Source organism: Engystomops pustulosus, chromosome 4, assembly GCF_040894005.1.
Source record: "Engystomops pustulosus chromosome 4, aEngPut4.maternal, whole genome shotgun sequence".
In the NCBI taxonomy this organism is placed as follows: Eukaryota; Metazoa; Chordata; class Amphibia; order Anura; family Leptodactylidae; genus Engystomops; species Engystomops pustulosus.
Window position 1 is genome coordinate 114,414,440 of NC_092414.1, and position 24,407 is coordinate 114,438,846.

Genomic DNA, 24,407 nt, shown 5'->3' on the forward strand with positions numbered 1-24,407 from the left:
AAATATTGGGAGATAATTGATTAGGCGTTACTGTTCCACAGAAAGCTACAAATCTTTTCCATATTTTGGAATATATAGCAAACGTTATCGGTTTACGACTTGCCTTAAGTGTAGAGATCACACTGTCTGACAAGCCTTTAGACCTCAACAGTCCCCATTCAGGATCCAAGCCGAAAGTTTCAGGTTTTGCGGGTTATGGATGGTATATGGGTCCCTGATGAAGAAGGTCCTTCCGATATGGAAGTAATATTGGTTCTGCTATTGCTGATTCTTTTAGTGTTGCAAACCAATTCTTCTTAGGCCAAAAGGGAACTATTACAATCACTTTTGCTCTGTCCGCGATAATTTTTTGTATCATCTTGGGTATCAATGGCATTGGAGGGAAAGCATACATTAAGGGTGCGTCCCACTCGTGATTGAATGCATCCTTCTGACAGATCGAGACATCCCTTTGTAGCGAGAAGAAAAGACCTGTTTTGGTATTCTCCTTGGTTGCTAACACTGGAACTCCCCATCTCTGTGTTATCTGGCCATAAACTTCTTGGTTTAGAGACCATTCGTGATGGTCTATCAACCTCCGACTCAGGAAGTCTGCTATTCCATTCTGACTCCCTTTTAAATGTATAGCTGTTAGAGATAAGAGGTTGTTCTCTGCCCAGGTGAAAATTTTTCTCGATAGATGCAACAGGTCTTGACTCCTGGTGCCCCCTTGATGGCGGAGATAAGCTACCGTCGTCACATTGTCTGAGTAGATTTTGATATGGGGGTTTTCCAGATATTGGGAAGCCCCTTTCAGTACTTCCCAGACCGCCTTCAACTCCCGATAGTTTGAGGATCGCTTCTGAGTCGTCAAAGACCATTGCCCTTGAAGGCATCTTCCTTCCAGATATGCTACCCATCCTGACAGGCTTGCATCCGTCTGAATGACCTTCACTGGCCAAGGAAACCAGTGAACTCCCTTTTTCAGATGATCTTCTTCTGTCCACCATACTAGGGATGACTTTATGGATGGAGGTAGCTGGATTATTTGATCCAGGTGTAAGGGATCCTTGTCCCAGGATGACAGAATCCAACTTTGAAAGGTCCTCGTATGACTCTGGCACCATTGGACCGCTCCTATGCAGGCGGTTAGATGCCCCAACACTTTCATTGCCTCTCTTATTGTGCAAGACTGACGTTGCAGAAATAATAGCATTTTTTGAATCATGAGGCTCCTTTTTTCCTCTGGTAGAAAGGACATCTGGAGACTCGAATTCAGTTGTGTACCTAGAAAGACAGTTACTTTGTTGGGGGTAAGATTGGACTTTTCCCAATTGATGATCCATCCCAGTTGCTGTAGGGTTGAAATAGTTAGATTCCTGTGAGATCAATTCTTCTTCTGTAGTCCCAATTATTAGTAGGTCGTCCAGATATGGAATGATCTTGACGTTTTTCATTCTCAAAATGGGCTATTATTTCTATTACAATTTTTGAGAAGGTCCTTGGGGCTGATGAGACCCCGAACGGTAAAGCCCTGTATTGGAACCTGAATATTTCGTTTGTTGGAGAGGAAATCGCAAACCTGAGGTACTTTTGGGACTGCAGACAAATGGGTACATGGTAATAGGCATCTTTCAGATCTATTGTACATAGGAATGCATGACGAGGGATGAGATTGGTGGCTGAACTGATCTTTTCCAACTTGAATTTCCTGTAGAGGATGAATTTGTTTAGCGACTTTAGATTGAAAATAAGTCGGAAGGAACCATTGGGTTTCTTTATCAGAAATAAAGGGCAGTAATGTCCGGTCAATGTTATATTCCTCGGTACTGGCACTACAACGCCCATCTCTTGTAGTTTCATGACTTCCTGCCATAACTGAAGAGAAAGGGACCGATTTTGCAGATTTGTTACTACAAACTTCTTGGGAGGGAGGGCTGTTAACTCCAATTTGTAGCCATTCTCCAACAGATTCAGAACCCAAGTATTTGATGTTATTTGCGCCCACTGTTGGTAGAATCCTAGGAGTCTTCCCCCCACTCTGGCGTCATTGCTTTCTGAACGGTTGAGTTGTATTGCTGGAGCTGAGGAGAAAACCTCTTCCTTTTCCTCCCTTGGAATAGCTCCATCTCCCTTGCTTGCCTTTTCCTTTATAAGGAAATTTCCTTTCTCTTGGTTCACGAAAGGGTTGTTTCTTTGGAAAAGATTTCGTTTCTGGAAACCCTTTCCTCTTGTCTGCAGCCTTTTCTAGAATAGCATCTAGTTCTGGTCCGAAAACATATTCTCCCTGGAACGGAATACCACACAATTTGGAACGGAAGTCCCCACTCTATTGTCTTAACCATAGTGTACGTCTGGTAGAATTTGAGAGGGCGCCTTCTTTCGCGCTAAACCTTACTCCTTCTGCTGATGCATCGGCTATAAGTGCTGTTGCAGATTTTAAAGTTGGTATTGTATCCAAGATGACATCTCTCGGGGTTCCACTTCTAATATGGTTTTCCAACTCCGACAACCAGAAGAACATTGTACGAGCTACTGATGTTGTTGCTACATTGGCTTTAAGGTTTAACATACTAGACTCCCAGGTTTTCTTCAATAAGCTGTCTGCTTTTCTATCTAATGGATCCTTCAATTGTATCGCATCTTCAAACGGGAGATCCGTCTTCTTTGCAATCTTAGTTACCTGTATGTCTACCTTAGGAGGGTTATCCCATAGGCGAGAATCCTGCTCATCAAATATTAACCGGTTCTTAAATTCTCGGGATACCGAAATCCTGTTCTCTGGTTCTCTCCATTCTTCTAAGATTAACTGTTTTAGGGTTTCATTGACTGGAAATACCCTCCTTTTTGCTTTTAGAATGCCAAAAAGTTCATCCTGAACTGATTTGGATTCTTCAAGGTCCTCGATTTTAAGCGTATCTCGTACGGCTTTTAGGAGAGCATCTAAATCTTCAGATACAAACATATATTTTGACTCCATTTTACATGCCGAGGAAGAGGGAGGTGGTTCCATTTCAAATAACTCCACATCTGATGTGGAAGCCTGTTCAGCCTCAGACTCTGATTCTGAAAAGGGTTTCTACCCCTCTGGGTCTTTTGCAAGGTGGCTGTAATTGTGGAATCAATGCAGAAATGGATGAAGACACTGATGTCTGAATTTCACTCTTTATGAATCCCCTCATTTCATCCATAAATGACGTTCTTTCTTCTCGCATTAACCCATCAATACATTCCTTGCAGATTGCTTATTGTAACACATATTGCATCTTTTAGAGGATGCTTTCTTCTTCTCCACCTCTTTAGTTTTCTCCTTCTCCTTAGGGTCCTGCTAAAGAGATGGAGATCAGGAATTTACAGAAATTTTTTGGTAAAGGAAGATAATCCCCCTGTCCCCCCAGATACCCCGAAACCACTCACAGGAGTTATAGGCGGGGGTTCTGGTAGTGATACATCCATAATCAGGGATTCCATGCCTTCAATCTAAACAGAGTATCACGCATTTAGATAACTTCAAACATAACATGTACTACAAGAAGACAAAAACCTGACCTTATACAGAATTTTGCCATAATAAGCCGCACCTGCATAACAGAATAAGGCATTTAGACATTGTACAGCAACGTTAAAGGCATAGACCTGACAAAGTACCTTACACCCACTGGTTTAGGAGTGTCACGACCGAATCACCGCTGATGTAATCCTATAGACCTCAGAGCAGCATGCAGGTCAACCAGCGCTGGCGTCACGAGTAGATCCTGTAGACCTCAGATCAGCATGCGCCATTTTTTAAGTTTTTGGCGCCCTGCGCCAGCCTTCAAAGGCCCGAAACGTCACTTCCGGTGAGACGCGGTCCACCGGAAGTTGTCATCAAGCTCCCGACACGTGGCCGGGAGCACCAAGATGGCGGTACCGGGTGTCTTTGGCTTCTCGGAGCCGCAGGCAGAGCCGGCTGGAGACTTCGTGGGACCAGGAAGAGGAAGAACGGCGCTGATCGCGAACCCCAGTCTCCTTGGATAAAGGTAAGAACCCGCTCCTTAGTACAAACTCCCCCACACAGTCCCACATGGCGGAGACCGGAGGAGTACTCTCCACTCCCTGCCCGTGTAGGGACAGGAAGCCACTGGTATGTGGATGCAGGGGGGGGTGTTTTAACCTCTCCGCTTCCTGTCCCTGCAGAGTCAAGGGTCATCCTCCATGTGGGGCCGTCATGGGGGACGCTAGGGGAAAAGTTATTACCACATGAAGAGAAACTGGTCAAATTTTAAAGAAAAAGGTCTGAGCATTAACTTAAAAACAGGCTGCGTCATTAATGAGTTAATGCTGGCGGGTAGCTCCCAGCAGGGTGCATACAGCTAAAAGTTCTTCTGGTAAAGGACTAACATTTACTAACAAAAAGTGGCCATGGACATAAAGTCAATTACGTAGCCTAGGAATTATTTTTCTTTGATCATACAGGGTATTAAAGAAAATCTACCATCAATATCAAGCATGATAAATCAAGGACTCTTATTCATACATCAGGCACTACAACTGTCGTAATATTCTTATATCCATTATCCTCCTTTCATCAACTTTTAAAGATGAGCTAATAAGACTGAAGGGCTCTGGATGGGTATTTCCAAAATGCCTTTCTATATGCCTCCCTCCCCCTCCCTGAAATAAAGATCTTATCTGTCTGTAGCTTTACTCTCTTCTGTTTGCCATCAGTAAGTCAGTGGGGGACATGTTTCACAAGTCTGGATTCTTTGGTCTGATTTTTGAGACTTTTCTTGGCTTTCCTGCTGGTCAGATGTATCTTAGCAGTTTTTCTTTATTGACACATGTGGCATGGGCAGTAGTGAATTTGCAACTTTTTGAAACAAAAGTCGCTAACCGTCCCCCAGCTAATTTCTACACCTGGTCAAGGGCAGCCGTAGATTTGAGAAAATATTTGCAACTTAAAAAAAAAAAAAGTCACAACTTTCACATCTGACAACTCATGGAAGACTGCAGAAAATTAAACGATGGTGAACTTTGAATGGAGACAGTTTTAGGCGCAAAAAACAGGCACAAAATGAGCACAAGAACCATGAGAAGTCTCAAAAATTTAAGTAAAAGGCAAGGATACACGTATCCCACTGTGTGTCTGTGTGAGCTCGTCCTGTAATGCATAGCTGGGGGCTAGAAGCAAAGAAAAGCTCAGCGCAAAACAGAAAAACAAGATGTCTACATATCCAAAACTCAGAAGATCCACCCAAAAATGTGCACACAAGGACTGAGACAGGTTCGAATTATATCTGTGAAATGGTGTATTTTTGTTAGTAACATTGAATTAAGAGTCCGGAGTACATAATGCCCTTTTAATGTCTGCAAAAACATCCCAGCCGATAATACATCATGGAAACTTTTACTCACATCAATTACCTGTGTAACTGGGCATTAGAAAGGCCTGCCATAGATGTAATAGCCCTTTTACAGTGGTAGATGCAGAGGTGAGAAATTAGCAACAAAAGCTTCCAATAATTATTATGGGTAAACAGAACAATTGTAAGCCGACAAATTAAGCAATGCAGTTTTGGCAGCTGCTCAAACATTTTTTGTGGCTATAAAAAATGTATTTGTTGTCAGATCTTCTTGTGTAAACATGACATCTTCATGTAAAGTATACGAGATTGGAGGGTACAAGCAATTACATAATTTGTAAATTGCTGAAAATTTTCAGAAATGAAAGTTTGATTTGGTACTATACTTATTATTAATACATTAATTTAACCGCAAAATTTACCCACATAAACTTAGAAGGAGCGTCATTGAGGAGTTCCGATCCAGACTGTTAGAGCAGGCTGCCATAAGACTCCTGCTCCTCCTGCATGGGGCGCCCGTGCAGAACTTAGGTTAGGCTAACAGAAAAACCCATTGTCCTAGCCTAAGGCCCCTTAATGACCAACATAGAAACCCGTATGGGTGGTCACTAAGGAGTTAAAAAAAAACGTGATACTTTGGTTATGCATCCGTCCTGACACTGATGGAAACTGCCCCTAATCTAGAGATTTTTCAGTAGGGAATTATTGTCTTGGAAAGTTATACCTCTATTAATGGGATGTGCCATAAAATATCCAATAGATAAAGTATGGTATAAAATCAAAAATAACCATTACTCATCCATTAATTCCCTGCTGCTTCAGAACAAAGATTATTGTACTGGCCTCCACTTTAACACTTAGTCTGCGTTCAAACATGGCGTTTGACTTGTGTTTAGAAACGAAAGGCAACCCCTTGTGGATGTGGAGAGAAGACTTAGAGATAGGACGTGTGAAAGATCATTTTAACCAATAAGAATGGGAAATTCTTTAAAAAAAGAAAAGTTAGAATTAAAAAATAACGGATATGGAGAACTAAGTTATTTATCTATTCTTATAAAACTTAGCACAAGAACATGAAAGATGTGAAATACAGGCACTGTATGCTACTTTATTAAATATCAGCTGATCCACAAACTTGGCAATATCGGAAAGTACAGCATGACAGAAATTAAGAGAGTATGATGTTACTCACAAGAAAGTGGAGCAGAAGAGATGCACATATTTAATAGGAGGAGATTCCAGGCCTGATGTTTACAACATCATTACGTTATACATAAACGTACAACTTCCTCCTCGCGTACAAGCAAGGTATTAGGCTACACATCATAGTGCTAAGGGGTATAACATCCATTAAACGAGGAAGACATGATGTACCCATTATAGCTCGATGGCTTACGAGTGATCCCACAAGCAGATTATAGTGTAACTGATCATAATAAACCAATAAGCCATGACACCAGTGTACATCAGAATAGGACCAAGGCCCAAAACTTTAGAAAGCCTTTCTACAGTATGTGCCTACATGAACATAGGAGCAGAGTGGTCACTGTAGGCCAAGCAGCAATTGTAAAATGTCATGCCAGTCCCAAGAACTAGCAGTCTGTCTGAGGACATTGTGGGTTTCAGTCATTTAGGGATAGGGGGTTGTTCCTGGGTTCCCCAGATGTGTGCAGGTATGTGATGGGCTGTAGTGCAGTGCATGGACTATGGAGGGTTAGGAGAACAGGTACCTGAGAACAAAGAGCCCCTGTGCCCATCTCCAGGCTGTGCCCTCTGCCCAGCAATGAGGAGGAGACTGGAGAGGTAACAAGTGTGCAGCCTTTCAATTATTTAGTGTCCACTATGGAGGTGAGCGCCAGGTGAGGGATGTGGGCGCCCATCACATACACACAGGAGGAGCAGATAAGGGCCTTCCTTACCCTGCACCGACATCCGAGCAAACTTTCATCCAAGCAGCAGCTCCCGGTGCCCCCGGCACTGCGCGCTCCTTCCCTCTATGTAGTGTCCCGGTGTAGTGTCAGCATAGACTCCGAGGATGTGCCTGAGGAGCATACACGAGTGGTGCTTCGGCCCCTGCCTAGCACACCGACATGAGCCGCTGCACCCTCCTTATCCGCCGCCTACTGACAGCGCCGGGCACAGGAGAAGCCGCTCTCCGGTTGTCTCTTCTCTGGTGACGTCACCGGAGCACGCAAAGCAGCAGCAGCGCCAGACACTCGGCCCCGCCCCCTGCGCCCGCTTAGTCTATTTTTAATGGCTGGCCGCTCCCCCTCTGCGTCCGGCACATACACCGCACAGCCGGCGGGCGTTCACATGTGCCATGACTGCTAGTCACCGGCGCGTCACCTGCTGCCTCCTGTTACCGGCCATACTGCTCAACACTGGCTTATAGGCAGCAGGGCCGGTTCTAGGCAAAGTGGGGCCCTGGGCAAAACTAAAAGTGGGGCCCAAAATAAAACTATTTTATGACCAGTCACAGTCAGCAAGAGGCTCCCTTTAGTATGGTAAAACAAACTGTAATATGGGAGAATTTTATAGGAGATAGATAAATGATAGGGAGATTTATGGGCAGCATGGTGGCTCCATGGTTTGCACTACAGCCTTGCAGCGCTGGTCACTTTAAACCTGAATATCTCTGGATCCATAGCACCTAGAAACAAAATTCAAGATTCATTTGAAAGAAGAGATTCTCCCCTTTCTCCCAGGGGCCCTGGGCAATTGCCACCTTTGCCTACCCATAGCGCCGGCCCTGATAGGCAGCATCCCCACATGGATGCACTGCCTGCACTATATATGTGGGAGGAATATGTATAAATACCTCAGCAAATACTGGCAAGAATCCTGGTCATCCTACTGGAGGCTCAGACTAGGCTGCCTAAAGCCCACTGAATATCCTTTCTTGGGGATCGAGATCACATAATTTAGGCTCCGTTCACACTAATCTGCCGTCACCAGAGCCTAGGGTCAGGAAGTAAGAGGTCTCTCGGAAGTCATGCACGATGGTAAGTGGGCTGCCTTTCAGGTGCCAGGGAAAGCATTGCTTTCCTAGTTCTGTCCTGGAGAACATACTTCCCAGAAGCATCAATGGCTATACCACAAAGCAGCCTTTATTGGCAAAGTCTCTGTAGTAGTAATAATAATCTTTATTTATATAGCAGCATCATATTATGTAGCGCTTTACAAATCATTTGACATTTACAAATATAGTATTACATTACAAACCATCACATGGAACAATAGGAGTGAGAACCCTGCTCACAAGAACTTACAGTCTATGATGATGAGAGGTGACACAAGAGCTTACAGTCTATGAGGATGAGGGGGTGACACGAGCTTACAGTCTATGAGGATGAGAGGTGACACAAGAGCTTACAGTCTATGATGATGAGGGGGTGACACAAGACCTTACAGTCTATGAGGATGAGGGGGTGACACAAGAGCTTACAGTCTATGAGGATGAGGGGGTGACACAAGAGCTTACAGTCTATGAGGATGAGGGGGGGACACAAGAGCTTACAGTCTGTGAGGATAAGGGGTGACACGAGCTTACAGTCTATGAGGATGAGGGGGTGACACAAGAGCTTACTGTCTATGAGGATGAGGGGCGACACAAGAGCTTACAGTCTATGAGGATGAGGGGGTGACACAAGAGCTTACAGGGGGTGATTTGAATTTTTATGTTTTTTTCATTTATTTACAAAATATATATCAGGCGCACCGTAACATAAGGCGCATCAGTCCGATGCGCCTTATATATGTAATAATTCCATATATAAGGCGCAGGGTCCGGGGGCGTGGCGGAGGTCCGGGGGCGGAGCGGAGACGCGATGCCGAGACGAGACGCGGAACGCGGGAAGGTGGAGAATGGCATACTTACATAGGTCCCCGCTACCAGAGACAGCAGATCTTCAGCGGGAACTGCAGACCGACACGGCAGAAGTTGTTCGTGCCGCGTGGTCTGCAGTTCCCGCTGGAGATCTGCTGTCTCCGGTAGCGGGGACCTATGTAAGTAGGGTCCGCTGCCCTCCTATAGGGCGCACCGTACTATAAGGCGCACTTTGGATTTCCAAGGAAATCCAAGGCTTTTATGTGCGCCTTATAGTCCGGAAAATACGGTATATATATATATATATAATTTTTTTTTTTTTTTTTTTACTATTTTTCAGACCCACTAGTGTACTTTAACTCATTGTTCTCTGATTGATCCTACCATATACTGCCATACTATAGTATGGCAACATATGGGGATTTTCAGCATTATCTATTACAATGTTCAAATCGTACATAGTAATATATGGTGTATCTTTGTGTGACCCAAGGATGTCATAGCAACAGATTGCCACTCCCCGATGACGTCACAGGGAGCGACAAACTTAGCCAACATGGCGGCGCAAACGCACTTTTTAATGCCACTAGCAGCTTTCCAGTGATGATTGCAGGGTTAACACCTGCAATATGCAGCAAACGTTCACCAGCTATGGAGAAGGCTTAGCCCGTGAGCCCTCTCTAATCACACGCAGCTGACGCATGATGTAGTAATACGTCACACGTCGTTAAGGGGTTAAGTTTTCCGAGCAGTCTTTTCTGGAAATTTAATCTTTACTCCTGAGTGCTGAAGTCTTGGATTTTTTTGAATTGAAAAGTTACTTTCGCTCTTTGCTAATTGTAACATAATATTAAAGGGGTTGCCCCACGAACCAAGTTCAGCCCTATCCACAGGACAGGGCCTAACTTGCTGATCGGTGGGGGTCTCGGTGATGAGACCCTCACAAATCACGAGAACGAGTGGTCCGATGAGGTACCTCAGTTGGCCCCTCGTCGCTCCCAGAGAGTAATGGAGCAGACGGCTGTGCATGACTGATCTGCTCCATACATGTCAATGGAGCTGACGGAAATTGCTGATTATGATGTCATCATAACTGCCCCTATTTAGGCAGTTTCGATATAGCATGTGGTAACTAAGATACTTGTCAGACTCCAGGGGTAGTGGAACACCACGGACGATGACGTAAGCCGACACCCGGTTTTCACCAGAGCCCACCGCAAAGTGTGTTGGACTTGCTGCGGCTTGGTACCACCAGGTCGTTCCACAGGCGGGACTTTTTCCTCTGTGGCAGCCAAGGCAAGGTACAGAAACGGAAGGCAGGTTCGTGGTCAGGGACAGGCAGGAGGTCAGGACAGGCGACACAGGATCAACGTCAGAGGCAAAGCAGGTGGTGAGGGCTGGCAGCGGAGGAGCGTAAACAGGAAAAGGTCCGGGGTCACAACGGGAAATCAATACACGAGCACAGGGTAACAATACTAGCTTTCTCAGAGGCATTTAGCACAAAGATCTGAAAGGGGTTGCAGGGAGAGTCAGGCTTAAATGGTATTCTGGGAAATGGCCAGCGACAATTAACGAGCACTGGCCCTTTAAATCTTCTGAAGCCAGCGCGCGCTCAGCCTAAGGGACTGGGTTGCGCACGCATGGCTGAGGAAGCAGAGACAGGAGCAGGGACAGGTAAGCGGGGGACCGGGGAACATGGAGGGCCACGGGTAAACCCAAGACATGGGTTGTGGGAGCACCTGTGACAATACTATAATGATGTTAGCTTACTTGTGCCCAGAGTTGGCACAACTTTGTCAGTTATGTCTGTCTGTGAGTTTCTTTTACTTGTAAACTGTACACTGATCCCTAGATATACTGTACTTCAGTAAATAAGGGAAACCGAAAAAGACACAGGAGCGACCAATCACAGCACAGCTTTTTTTCAGATTTTTTTCAAAAAATGTTCCTTGCAAAGTACAGGTCTGCCAATATTATTTGCCTCAAAATGACACCAAAGAAAAAAATATTAATATTTCCTAAAATACCCCCACACCAGACCCTCTAAATATGTTCATACACCCCCAAAAGTAATTTCTCATTCTATTGTTTTAAATATTTAAAAAATTTATTTTTATTAAAAATAAATTAAAAAAGCATGAGTACATCAGGTAGGAAGCCTAGGAGTAAGAAGTAAGCCTTCTGCCACACATTTCGAACTCAGGTAGTGAGTTCTTTGTCAAGCCATATAGAGTTAACAGCTGAGATGTACCTCTTGCTTCGCAGGACAGCAGGGCAGATCCCATAATCTGGGTTGGTAGGGGGGCTGCTTGCATACTTGTAGACCAAACCATCTTAAAATGGCTACTATCATAAAAAGTCATTCCTTTTATGATGTTTAAGTCACTAAATACAAGACGTACAAGTAGTATTAAAAGAGCTCAGCAGCTGTGCCCTATTCATACAGGGAAGTTGTCTCCTGTACTATACAGTGGCACCCACCATTAACATCAGTTGTAGATTTTCACCTTGAGAGATACAGGGAGCGCTGATTAGTGCTATGTCAACTGGGAGGTGTGCTTTAACCCTACCATTATACTAGAGTTGAAGAGCCAAGACTAGGAGCTGCCTCGTCTCTGTTTAAGGGAAAAAACTCTACTCACCTTTTCATCATTCCCCCACAGTCCCCCTTCCTCCTCTCCCTAGGTCTGAGAGTTGACGACGAGGGGACGGAGCCAACCAGGAGGAGGAGCTACCGTCATCTGGCTCTTCCCCCTCTTTAGCATCTCGGAGCCTCGCTGTCAGAGGAAACAGGATTGTGGGGGAAAGATTGAAAGATAAGTAAAGTTTTTTTGGTTTAATAACCAGCACAGGGCCACAATATTCACACAATAATGAGGACAGGAGCCACAATATAAGTGAGGATGAAGCACAAAGGACCACAATAGTCAGATGAGGGAGGCCACAATATGAGGGGGATGGAGGAGGCTACAATATGAGGGATGATGGAGGACAAGAGGTCACAATATGAGGCAGGATGGAGGAGAACATATGACTATGAAGTATCTGTGAACTCTACAGATGTTCATCTATTACATTTAGGAGATGTGAAACTTATTATTTTCTATTTAAGGCACATTAGGGTAAATTTATTAGCATTTTTTTAATAAAATTTTACAGTATGAATTCAAATTGCATAAAGGTGTCTTTATTTATAAACTCTTTAATCCAATATAGAAAATGAGACGAGTGTCTCTTTCAGAAAATATATGGATTGCCTGAGTTTTGTACAGTAATTTTGGTTTTATTTGTCTTGGTTGATTAGATTGTGAGCCCCATTGGGGAGAGGGATTGATTTGGCAAAGTTCTGTGCAGCGCTGCAGAATCTGTGTGCGCTATATAAATAAGAATTATTGTTATAATTATTAATTATATATAAAAATTACTCTGGCCAATAAGGCAACATAATAGTTGTCAATCATGGTACCTCCACAAAACTACAGAGGAAAATCTAGCAGAATCTACCTCCTATTAACCACCTGTAAAGGAATAAATTGGCAGAGCCATGTACAGTAGCTTCTGTACAGTAGTATATATTATATTACACCCACACAATCATAGCAGCATAACAGTCAATTGACATGTTTTAAAATTCATTATCAGTTTTCCAGCAGTCAAAGTGACCCCTCAGAATCAGCATTCAAATTCTACATGATAAAGCTTGTAGCCAGTTTTCCCTGGAATCATTTTGGCATCCTGCAAGTTATTATTGGAATACTCCCACAGCTAAAGATAATAACAGTGTGTTAGAGAATCGCTGCTCATATAAATCCCTAATATCCCAATCGCTGAAGCCTTACATTGCTATGGTTCACTAAGCTTGGCAGAACTAATGATGTATTGCTACTTGATAAACAGTGGCATAACTTGAATCTGCAGGGCCCCAGTGCAAAGTCTGTGCCCCTCCTGACTATAATGTATGTTTTATAGTACTAGTCATATGGGAAAGTGACACCTTATGGGTCCCTAAGCCTCTGGGGCCCAGTTGCGATTGCGCCCTCTGCACCCCTTCAAGTTACGCCCCTGTAAACTATTGTTTAGTCCAGGCACCTGTATTTCAATAAAAGTGACTGATCCAGCTCACCTCCAACCTCTTGTTGCATGGAAACGGCACGGACTCCACCTCGTTTGTCAAGGTTGAACCAGCATGAAAAAACTTCCAATGATCCAGCCAGGTTCCAATAAAACTTCAGACTTTATTGTGTCAAAATTCTACATCCACAGTGTGATTCCATAAATCCCCTTCAATCCAATGTGTTTCAAACGGTCAAGCCGTGTATTTCAATGGTGGATGAGTTGCTGATCTGTGGTTTGACTCTTAGCTATAAAAGAAACATGGATCTATTATTTCTACAATATAGAGGTAAATGATATGATATGTTATGATTTTATGATTATAGAATACCATAAAAGGGGTATTCCCACAAAGACAAGATTCTTAAATAGCAAAATAACACATTCTCTAATTCACAAAAATACATAATTTCGTAGATATAATTCCAACCTGTCTCTATTAGTCCTGGTCTACACAAGTTCGGTTGCCCCAAACTCTAGGGTCAGGCAGAACACATTGGGGCACATTTACTTACAGGTCCCGCCGAGTTCACAGAAAGTGCATTGTCCGACGATAATGCACTCTGCTGCGATTTACTAAGATCGTGCGCCCGATATCCTCCTGCATGTGTCGCTTCCCTGTTCAGATCCGCCGGAATTCACATTCTTCTTCCCAGTGCATAAAAGTGCTTGATCTTGCGACACAATTTGAAAGTTAAAGTGTAACCGTCATTTCAAAAAACTTTTGATATGTTGTAGGGCAGGTAATTTTTAGCACTTTTGCAATTGGATTAGTTACCCGAATCTTGCTCCTTTCTCTTGTATTCTGCAGACTTCCCCTAGATGTTAGCAATCTCACATATGCCTGTTGCTAAGCTCATCCCGTCTTCAGAAAGAAACGGAGACTACAGAGGGAGAGACACGCCCCCATCCCCCTCCCTCTCAGCTGATTACCCCATGTCTCACTGCCCCAGCACTCAGTCATGTGCAGGGAGGAGCCCTAACTAATGTAATAACCAAGCACCTACACTTATCTCTCCTCAGATTTCCCTACACTTGTCTATAAACACATAATCCACACAGATACAAACTGCAGCCCCCCCCCCCTCCACCTTACACAAGGAAGTGGCAGGAGATACTCTCCAAGTCTGCAAGCTGTGCCCTCATGTGGTGTGCTGGAGTGTTACTTACATAGGTAGGTACATAGATAGATAGTATATACATAGATAGATCATAGTCATAGATAGATATGAGAGATAGGATATACACAGATAGATATGAGATAGATAGATGGATATGAGATAGATATGGGTAGATAATAGATGGATAGATAGATATGAGAGATAGCTCTGGTCTCATTGGTCAGCAGCAGGCACTTGTGAAGAGGTGACAGGGGCAGGCTCCGTCTCTCCATCTTGCTGATTGCAGTTTTTTTGAGAGCTGGAAACCCTGGTTGCTATGGGCCAAAAGAGGTTCTAAATGAGGACCGAGAGGCAAAATACTTTGAGGAATAATTCCCAGGGACACCTGGAGCAGAATTATGTATTTTAGTTTTTTTTTTGCTCAGAATGACGGTTACACTATAAATCCCGCGCTCAGTCCTAATCAGTCGGATCATCCGATGGCACCCCCCCCCCCCATTTCTGTCACATAAAAGCCAGCGAAGACACGTCACAATCTGATCGTGTGCGACAAAATCCCCAGTTAAATACCTGTCACAACGGCGCAAATCCCAAAAATCACGAAAAAACCAACGAAAGTGCAGCCACGAACCTTTAGTAAATAAGCCCAAATGTGGTGAAAAGTGCACTAAGGCAGATTGCACCAGTTTTCATATATCTGGGCCAACAAGTTAAAATAATTTTTGTGGGATTTGGGCCCAATCCATCATATTTATTTAAGATATACACATTGTAATGCTTTGCACAAAAAATGTTTTACCTTCTGTTTTCTTATGTAATTTTGTTGGTATATATTACTACCAATGTATTTCTTTTTATGCTGTAGAGCTGTTTGGGACATACTTGTATATGTGTAACAAGTCTTTCCTCTCACCCTGTACATTTTTAGATGATCATTGCCTGTAGGCTATAATTGTTACATAATACTAAATGAATCAATAAGAGTTCTACTTACTAATAATTACTTAACGATTTTACTGTAATACATGCTGTTTGTGTGAGATGAATGAGGTCTGTTTTTTATCTTACAATGGTGTAGTGAAGTTTCAGTTTACAGGTGCTCAAGTTCAAATAATGAAATATTGCATTGTACTAACATACACACAATTACTCCTTTTGCCCTTTACCTACTGTGATCTTTTGCAGATGTCTTGGTGGGATACTTGTCTATGGTTGGATGGAGTTAATACTAATATTACACATAAAGCAGGTCTCAAGATACTTTATGGGACACATAAGTGCATTGTCAGTGTATATTGTCAGTGCACCTTTAACATAGGGCGTGTGCCACAATTTTAAAGTTAAATACGGTGTTCGCTCAGACTGTCCGATGGCCACCCCCTAATTTGTGAAACCTAGCGCAGCTGCGCTCCCAAAGGGTCAGATGCGACACAAAATAGCAGCACAGACACTTCTTAAATACCTGTGCAACACGTTTTAGCCACACGTTTTAGAACTTGCATGGTCCGACAAAAGTGCAGTGTGTGACCCATAGTAAATGTGCCCCTATGTGTGTTTTAGCTCCAAAGTGTGTGTGTACAGTAATGTTAGTTTGATGGGAACTCTTACCAACTCTTAAACCACTGTCACACAGATCCCTTCACATTGAAAGCAAAATACCTTTATAAGAACTCTATGATAGACACAAGTGTATGTGCAGTTTACTGAGTAGTTGGTGCATATGCATTCAGCTGAGTCAACTACTACACATGGCTAAATGGATTTGCTGTTCACTTTTTTGTGCTCATTTGTACCTCCCACCAGAACACTTTTTTTCTTTTCCACGCCCTCTTTTTTTTCTTTTTCACTGTTGCACTCCACTGACACGTCACATTTGGGAGCATTCTCTAATCTTGCTTACTGTCATTTCTTTATTTCCAGTCTTGTAGTCTGAGGTGGTATCTTAATAAAAGTTCATTTCAAAAAAATCCATGTGTCAGAGGAAATTTAAAGGGACCTAGTTGGGTATATACTTTATTTTCTCTGAACAATTTTTAAACAGCCAGTCTTTAAAACACCATCAAACATGGGGAGAGAGAAAAGTGAGGAAGCTGTATAGGAGAGGGATGTGGGGAGACCAAGTAGTGTCTGTGAGAGAGACACAGTCACAAATCATTGCTTCCCCCCGAACCACACAGTGGGCTCTGGGAAATCTTGGTGAAGTCAGTAAAGGTTGGACATTTGCTCTTGTATGACCCACAGATTTGACTATGGAACCAGGAGATATCCCTTGAAGATCATTTAACAGGAAAAGTAACCAATGGTAGAGCCAGGGTGGAACCTTTTGACATGTGTCAGCAACCGCCTCCTCTTTACAGGGGAACTTAGTCTTTCTTGCATTCCAATAAATGAATTTGATATTATTGGATGCATCCTTTATTGGTATTCATTTAAAGGACACCTGTCATCAGGTCTCTAACACTAGTCCTGTCACTACTACCTGTTGAAGCAGCTCACAAGGATCCATCCCAGCCTTTATCTAGTCAATTCATACATTAATCATTGTAAAAACATCTTTTCTTTATTATGTAAATGATGCTGGTCACATGGTCAGAGACAGTGATGTCACCCCTGTTCCCCCTCCCCTCTCCTCCCCCTGCTCATGTCTGTGTATAATGTATAACAAAGCATTGCTAGTGTCTGTGCTTTACCTGCTGACATGCTGCATCCTCCCATACACATGTGAGAGGCAGACATCAGCTACAAGTACCTGACATGTTCTGCTATACACATGTGAGAGACACAGACATCAGCGACACATGTACCTGACATGTTCTGCTATAACATGGCTGTCTGGAGCTGTTGTATCTCTCCTATACACACACACAGGCAGCAAGGGGTGTGGCCAGCACCAGGAAGCACATGGAGGAGCCATTACATCATTATACCTCACACCATTATACAGGCTGCCGGTCAAGCACTGTGGGTGTGGCTGTGCCTCCCACTCATGAATAAGCTGGACAGCTGAATATGCTAATGACTCATTGGACATTTCACAGGTCATTTGCATACAACTTTAGGACGTCATTGCTTGAGTTTACAGGCATGTACAGGGACAATGAAGGGATAGAGGCAATGCTTTCAGTTTATGAAAATATATTTAGTTTAGGGGATTAATTTGCCTGACGGGTTCTCTTTAATTCTTGTGTAAGGGGACTAGATGGTCAAGGTAGAATGTGATCCCAGACATCCCAACCCAGGGAGAGAGTAATAGGAAAAAAGTATACAAAATAAGACATATAAAATACTGTCAACAGTGGGGTTGATAGTTAAGCAACTTATCCTACTCTGGAAACTAAAGTTCATGGATCATTTCTAGCCCACAGGAAGGAAAATGGCTCTTGCAGCTTCTGGGTCATACAGTGATATATGTTGGCTCAGCCATTTTCCATCACTCCCAGATGGGCTAGGTTCTGTCATTTATATTTACTGAAATGTTCAACTGGGTGCTTGCAAACTGAAGAGATCAATTTGACCTTGAATGTAGATTGAAATGGAATGTTAGGATTTCTTCTCATTGCCATGTCAGGGGGATATTCAGCAAGTAATCGTCCGCGTCAGATGGGTGCTAAGCAAGACTGTCTCCAGTGTGAGCATCCAGAAAGTAACAGTTCAAATAGCTGAGTGTTTTACCTCCAACACCTCAAAGTTTTTTCCACAATAACCGAATATAGTGGTTACCAAAAGTATTCAGACTCCTTTAAATTTTTCACTCTTTGTTTCAATGCAGCCAATTAGTAAATAAAAATAGTTATTTTGCTCATTACTGTGCACCCTATCTTGAAAGAAGAAATTGAAATGTTGATACTTTTGCTAACACATTGGTGGACAGCCATTTTCAAGTCTCTCCAGAGATGCTAAACTGGGTTTAGGTCCAGAATGGTCACAGAGTTTATCTGGAGCCACTGCTTTGTTATTTTAGATGTGTGCTTAGGGTTGATTGTCTTGGAAGGTAAACCTTCGGCCCAGTCTGCGGTCCACAACACTCTTGAAGAAGTTTTCAACTCTGTACTTAACTGCATTCATCTTTCCTTCAATTGCAACTATCTGCAACCAGCTGAAAAGCAACCCCATAGCATCATGCTGCCACCACGTTTTATTGTTGGTATTGTATTTTGCAGGTGCCTGGTTTTCTCGACACATACTGCTTAGAATTTATACAAAAATATTCAATTTTCATCTCATCAGACCAGAGAATCTTATTTCTCATAGCCTGGGAGTTCTTGATGTGTTTTTTGCAAACTGTATGCAGGCTTCGTATGTCTTGAGGAGAGGGCTTCGTCGACAAACTCATAAACCCCGGATTGGTGGAAGGCTGCAGTGATAGTTGACTTTGGGAACTTTCTCCCATCTACTGCATCTTTTGAGCTCAGCCACAATGATCTTGGGTTTCTTCTTTACATCTCACACCAAGGCTCTTCTTCCATGAGTGCTTAGTTTGGCTGCATGGCCCGGGTCCATGAAGATTTGTGATTGTCTCAAACTTTACTTTCAAACTTTCTATTTAAGGATTATGGAGGTCACTGTGTTTTTAGGAACCTTCAGTGCTTCAGAAATTCTTTTGTAACCTTTGCTAGATCTGTGCCTTGCCAAAATTCTGTCTCTGAGCTCCTTCGGCAGTTCCGTAGACCTCATGTTTCTAATGTTGGGTTACATGCACTGTGAGTTGTGAGGTCTTATATAGACAGGTGTGTGTCCAATCAGTTTAATTAAACAATGAAGGAGTAGAACCATTTCAAGGAGGAGCAGAAGTAAATAGACAGCATGTGAGTTAACTCCTAGGTGCACCAGGACGTTATAGTACGTCCCGGTGGCTAGATACTTAGCGCACCAGGACGCACTATAACGTCCTGTCGACGGACAGAGCCGGTACCAGAAGCAGCGGCTGTCAGCTACAGCTGACACCGCGCTGTAACACCCATGATCGGAGCCGACTCCGATCGCGGGTGTTAACCCCTTACACGCCGCGGTCAAGCATGACCACGGCGTGTAAGGGTCTTCCCCTATGGATCGGATCCCCCGTGCCGCTTACTGGGGGATCTGATCCTCTTCTGAGCGCAAGCATGCTCAGACAGTTTACACTGCTCTAAAATAAAATAGTATTGTAGAGCAGTGTATTGAACTTGAACCAGCGATCAGAGCATCGCTGGTTTAAGTTCAAGTATGTATAAGTAAAAACATGCAAAAACACTTAACACTACACATTATAATAAATAAAAATTAAGATGTCACTTTCCCATAAAAACACTTAATAAAGTATAAAAAAACACAAAAAAAACAGCATATTTGATATTGCCGTGTCCATAACAATCTGCATAATAAAACAGAATCATTACTGGACCCGCACGGTAAACGCCGGAGAAAAAAAATGCAAAAAATGTTCCTAAAAACGATAATTTTTAATTAATACCCTATAAAAATGCTCTAAAAAGTGATTTAAAAAATGTTATGCACTCTAAAATTAGCCCACTAAAAAGAACAATTGTTCTTGCAAAAAATAAGCCCCTAACCAGATTTGTCAGCCAAAAAATAAAAAAGTTATGCATATGAAAATATGGTGATGCTAAAATGAATAAGATTTTCTCCAAATTAGTTTTTATTCAGTACAATTGAATAAAATACACAAAACCCCCTCATATTTGGTATCCCTGCATCCGTAACAATCTGCATAATAAAACAGAATCGTTATTAGATCCGCAAAGTGATCCCCGTAAAAAACAACCTCAAAAAACTCTCTGAAAAAAAGATGATTTTTATTAAGGCCTTTTAAAAAATGCTCTAAAAAGTGATTTTAAAAAGTTACGCAATCTAAAATAAGACCACTAAAAAGAACAATCATTCTCGCAAAAAATAAGCCCTTAAACAATTTTGCCAAATTACTTTTAATTCAGTAAAAATGGGAAAAAAATAAAAAATATATATAAATGAAGTATTTTCGTAATCGTGGCAACCCATAGAATAAAAATAATATACTATTTTTATGGTATGGTTAACGGCCAAAAAAAAACACATAAAAATTTTCCTAAAAATTGATCATTTTCATTTCCTCCATCAACAAAGAGTTAATTAAATCTCACCAATTAGCTATAGATGCCCCAAAATTACGTACCAGAAAAGTGCATCTCATGTGGCAAAAGAAATAAGCCCCTATAGGTCCTCAATATAAAAAAGAAAAAAATTATAGCCTGTACAATGTGACATAGCAAATCTGATCTGCATGGCGCCTCCTTCCCTTCTATGCCCGGCCGTGCGCCCATACAGCAGGTTACCACCACATATGGGGTATCGGTGTACTCGGGAGAAATTGGGTATCAAACTTTGTGGAGCCTTTTTTCATTTAATCCATTGTAAATGTTTAATTTTCCACCCAAAATGAGTGTATTGTGAAAAATTTGCAGACTGCACCTCCATTTTGTTTTAACCCCTATAAAACACGGAAAGGGTTAACAAACTTCTTAAAAGTGGTTTTTCATACGTTGAGGGTCATAGTTTCAGCAATGGGGTAATTTATGAGTGATTTTTGGTGATTTTACAAAAAATGTGAAAAATTATACCTAAATTCTGAGCCTCATAACATTCTAGTAAAATACGTGGAATCTTAAAAAAACATCCAACATAAAGAAGACATTTGGGAAATGTAAGTTATGAATTTATTTGGGTGCTTTGACTATCTGCATCAAAAGTAGAGAATTTAGAACGTTGAAAATAAAAAAAATTTCCAAATTTTTGCCAAATTTTGTTTTTTTTCATAACTAAACGCAAAAGATTTCATCCAAATTTTGAAACTTATTTGAAGTACTATGTGTCACGAGAAAACAGTCTCAAAATCCCCTGGATATCTCATAGCGTTCCCACGCTATAACCACTTATAGTGACACAGGCCAGATTTGAAAAATGGGGCCGCGTCCTTTAGGCCAAAAGAGGCTGAGTCCCGTAGGGGTTAAATATGAGGAAAGGGTCTGAATACTTTTGACCATGTGATATTTCAGTTTTTCTTGTTTAATAAATTATCAAAAATATCTGCATTTTTGTTTTTTCTGTTGAGATGGGGTGCACATTAATGAGCAAAAAAAACTTTTTTGATCTTACCATTGGATGCAATTAAACAAATAGTATCAAATTTAAAGGGGTCTGAATACTTTCTGTACACTCTATAAGCACACAAGTGCTTTATTTGTGGATTCCTCATTATAATAGAGTCCAGATTGGAACATAAAGATAGGACTCAATTTACTAAACTGGCTCATAAGAAATTGGTTGTGGTAGCAGTTAGGGTTGAACTTTTTATATAGTGAATAGCTAAAAATTACCTATGCTTTCACATGCTAAAGCTTCCCTTGACAAGTGTAGTTGACACTTTTGTGAGTTTTGCAACAATTTGGGCAAAACATTGGCTAGAACCCTTCGTGTTCACAGGGCCTGCACAACTTTCCTCTAAACACAATCCCCTTCTGTTACCAAGGCCTTTTACCATGCATAATGAAAACATGGGTCATGCTGCCCTAGGCACAAAGTTTGAATCGCACCTTTCTACAACTATCATGATTTGCTACTTTTTAAGTAACGCGCTACATCATATACCCTTTACGCCAGAGGTCCCCAACCTTTTTTGCACCAGGGACCGGCTTTAAGCTAGACCAGTTTTCCATGGCCCGGTGGGGGTGGGGGCGGGGCTTTGGTAATATGGGGTGGGGTTATGGAGGGGTGGAGCTTATAAATAAGATATCAGGGAGTGTCCGGACCAGATCCATCATATTGGTTTGGTGTAAAAATAAAGCAATGCAAAATGCATACAGAATACCGCCATGTAGTATAAAATGCATACAGCGTATCGCCATGTAGTATAAAATGCATACAGCGTATCGCCATGTAGTATAAAATGCATACAGCGTATCGCCATGTAGTATAAAATGCATACAGCGTGCCGCCATGTAGTATAAAATGCATACAGCGTATCACCGTGTACTATAAAATGCATACAGCATACCGCCATGTAGTATAAAATGCATACAGCGTATCACCATGTAGTATAAAATGCATACAGAATACCGCCATGTAGTATAAAATGCATCCAGCGTGCCACCAAGTAGTATAAAATGCACACAGCATGCCACCAAGTATTATAAAATAGATACAACGTACCGCCAAGTAGTATAAAATGCATACCGAGTACTGCCATGTAGTACAAAATAGAAGCCCTGATAAATATAACAAATGCTGCATATACATACAGCATATATACACATAAACAAACAGTAGATACAGCATATACACACATAAACACACACATATATACACACACATCTATACATACTTATAGATACACATATATGTATACACACATCTATACATACACATATATGTATACACACATCTATACATACTTATACATACACATATATGTATACACACATCTATACATACTTATACATACACATATATGTATACACACACATCTATACATACTTATACATACACATATATGTATACACAAACATCTATACATACCTATACATACATACATAGAAGTTACCTTACCGTACTCTTTTCTTCTTTTACGGTCCTGGCAGGTTCTGCCTTGTCCTCCGGCGGGGGGCTGGAGCCTGGGGGAACCGGAGCCTAGGGAGGCTGTCTGGAGCCTGGGGGGGGGTGACCGGAGCCGGGGGGCGGCAGAGCGGAGGAGGGGGGAGAAGCCGGAGCCGGTAGCTTAGGGTAGTATGCAGGGAGTGGGGGAACCCGGAGAGGACAGGTGGGGCTGCAGTCAAGGGGATGTTCCGGGAGTTCACAGGTGCCGGCCGGCAAGCAGGCGGATGTGCTGCCGGCGGTCATGTGGAAGTGCCGCGCTGCAGTGCGGGAGGGTAAATGTGCCGGCAGGCGCAAGGGTACATGTGTCGGCGCAAGAGGGGGGAAGTACCGGGCGCCTGTCATGGGGAAGTGCCGGCTTGCGGGGGGATATGCCAGCCCGCGGGCATGTGGATATGCCAGCCGCGGGACAGGTACATGTGCTGGCGGTGGGCGAGAGTATGTGTCCACCGGCGGGCTGGAGCCCGGTGCTGCGTCGGGGGGTGGGCGCAAGGTGCCGGACGGAGGGCTGCAATGTGGTCCCGTCCGGTGCGGGAGCTCAGTGCTGGCCGGTGCCGCCCCTGCGCGGACCGGCTGATAAACTCCAACGGCCCGGTCCTGGTCCGCGGACCGGCGGTTGGGGACCTCTGCTTTACGCAAACCAACGTAGTAGTACTTTGGCATGTGGCAATGGGTGTATGGCTCACAGGCTGAGCCTTCTCTATACAGACTTGGGATTTGCTGCATATTACAGCAAACACCCAGTGTTAACATTTGTGATCAGTGCTGGTGGCACAATGTAACAGATCACATCCTAAGGGCACCTGAAAAAATAGTAAAAAAAAAAAAATAAACAGTAAAAATCACAAACATGTAAGGTATTGCCGTGTCCCAAATGTTCACCGACTTATTCCTGGTGGTGAATCCCAAAAAGGAAAATTGTGCCAAATGTCTGAAATGCCACTTTTTTTGGTCATTTTGCAACTCAAATTATTGAAATTTATTCAAAGGTTGTACACTCCCACACATTTTTTTTTTCAACAATAGGTTTTTATTGAGATTTTTTCTATATATTTATACAATAAAACATGAGAAAGAATCATATGGGCGATCACAGTCACCGCATTTTTAAGACCAGTATGTCATACATGTTGATATGTCATGTTATACATGTTGATATGTCAAAAGATTTACACTTTTTAAAACCTAAATAAATGAATAATAAAAATCTAAATTTGGTATCGCCATAATCGCACCGACCCTTAGAATAAAGGGGAGGTTTCATTTGGAGCCCACCGTGAAAGCCATAAAAACAGAGCCTACAAGAAATGATTGCATGATGGGACATCTGGGATGTCCCCTGATCCCCTTTAGTCTTTTTCCTCTCACTCAAATTCCTGTTTTACCATCTCCTTAATGAACCCT

General features: G+C 42.5%; 1 protein-coding gene across 2 annotated transcripts in view; it reads right to left on the bottom strand.

Annotated features, from left to right (window-relative positions):
* Positions 1 to 7,581, bottom strand: part of GRAMD4 (GRAM domain containing 4) — an 84,612-nt gene extending 77,031 nt beyond the window's left edge. Inside the window, exon 1 of one of the 2 annotated variants that reach the window (XM_072147094.1) lies at positions 7,241 to 7,581. In XM_072147094.1, coding sequence (XP_072003195.1) covers positions 7,241 to 7,269 — 29 coding nt within the window. In that variant the 5' untranslated portion in view covers positions 7,270 to 7,581. The remainder of the gene's footprint in view (positions 1 to 7,240) is intronic. The other variant, XM_072147095.1, reaches the window with a different exon arrangement.
* Between the last annotated feature and the right edge of the window lie 16,826 nt (positions 7,582 to 24,407).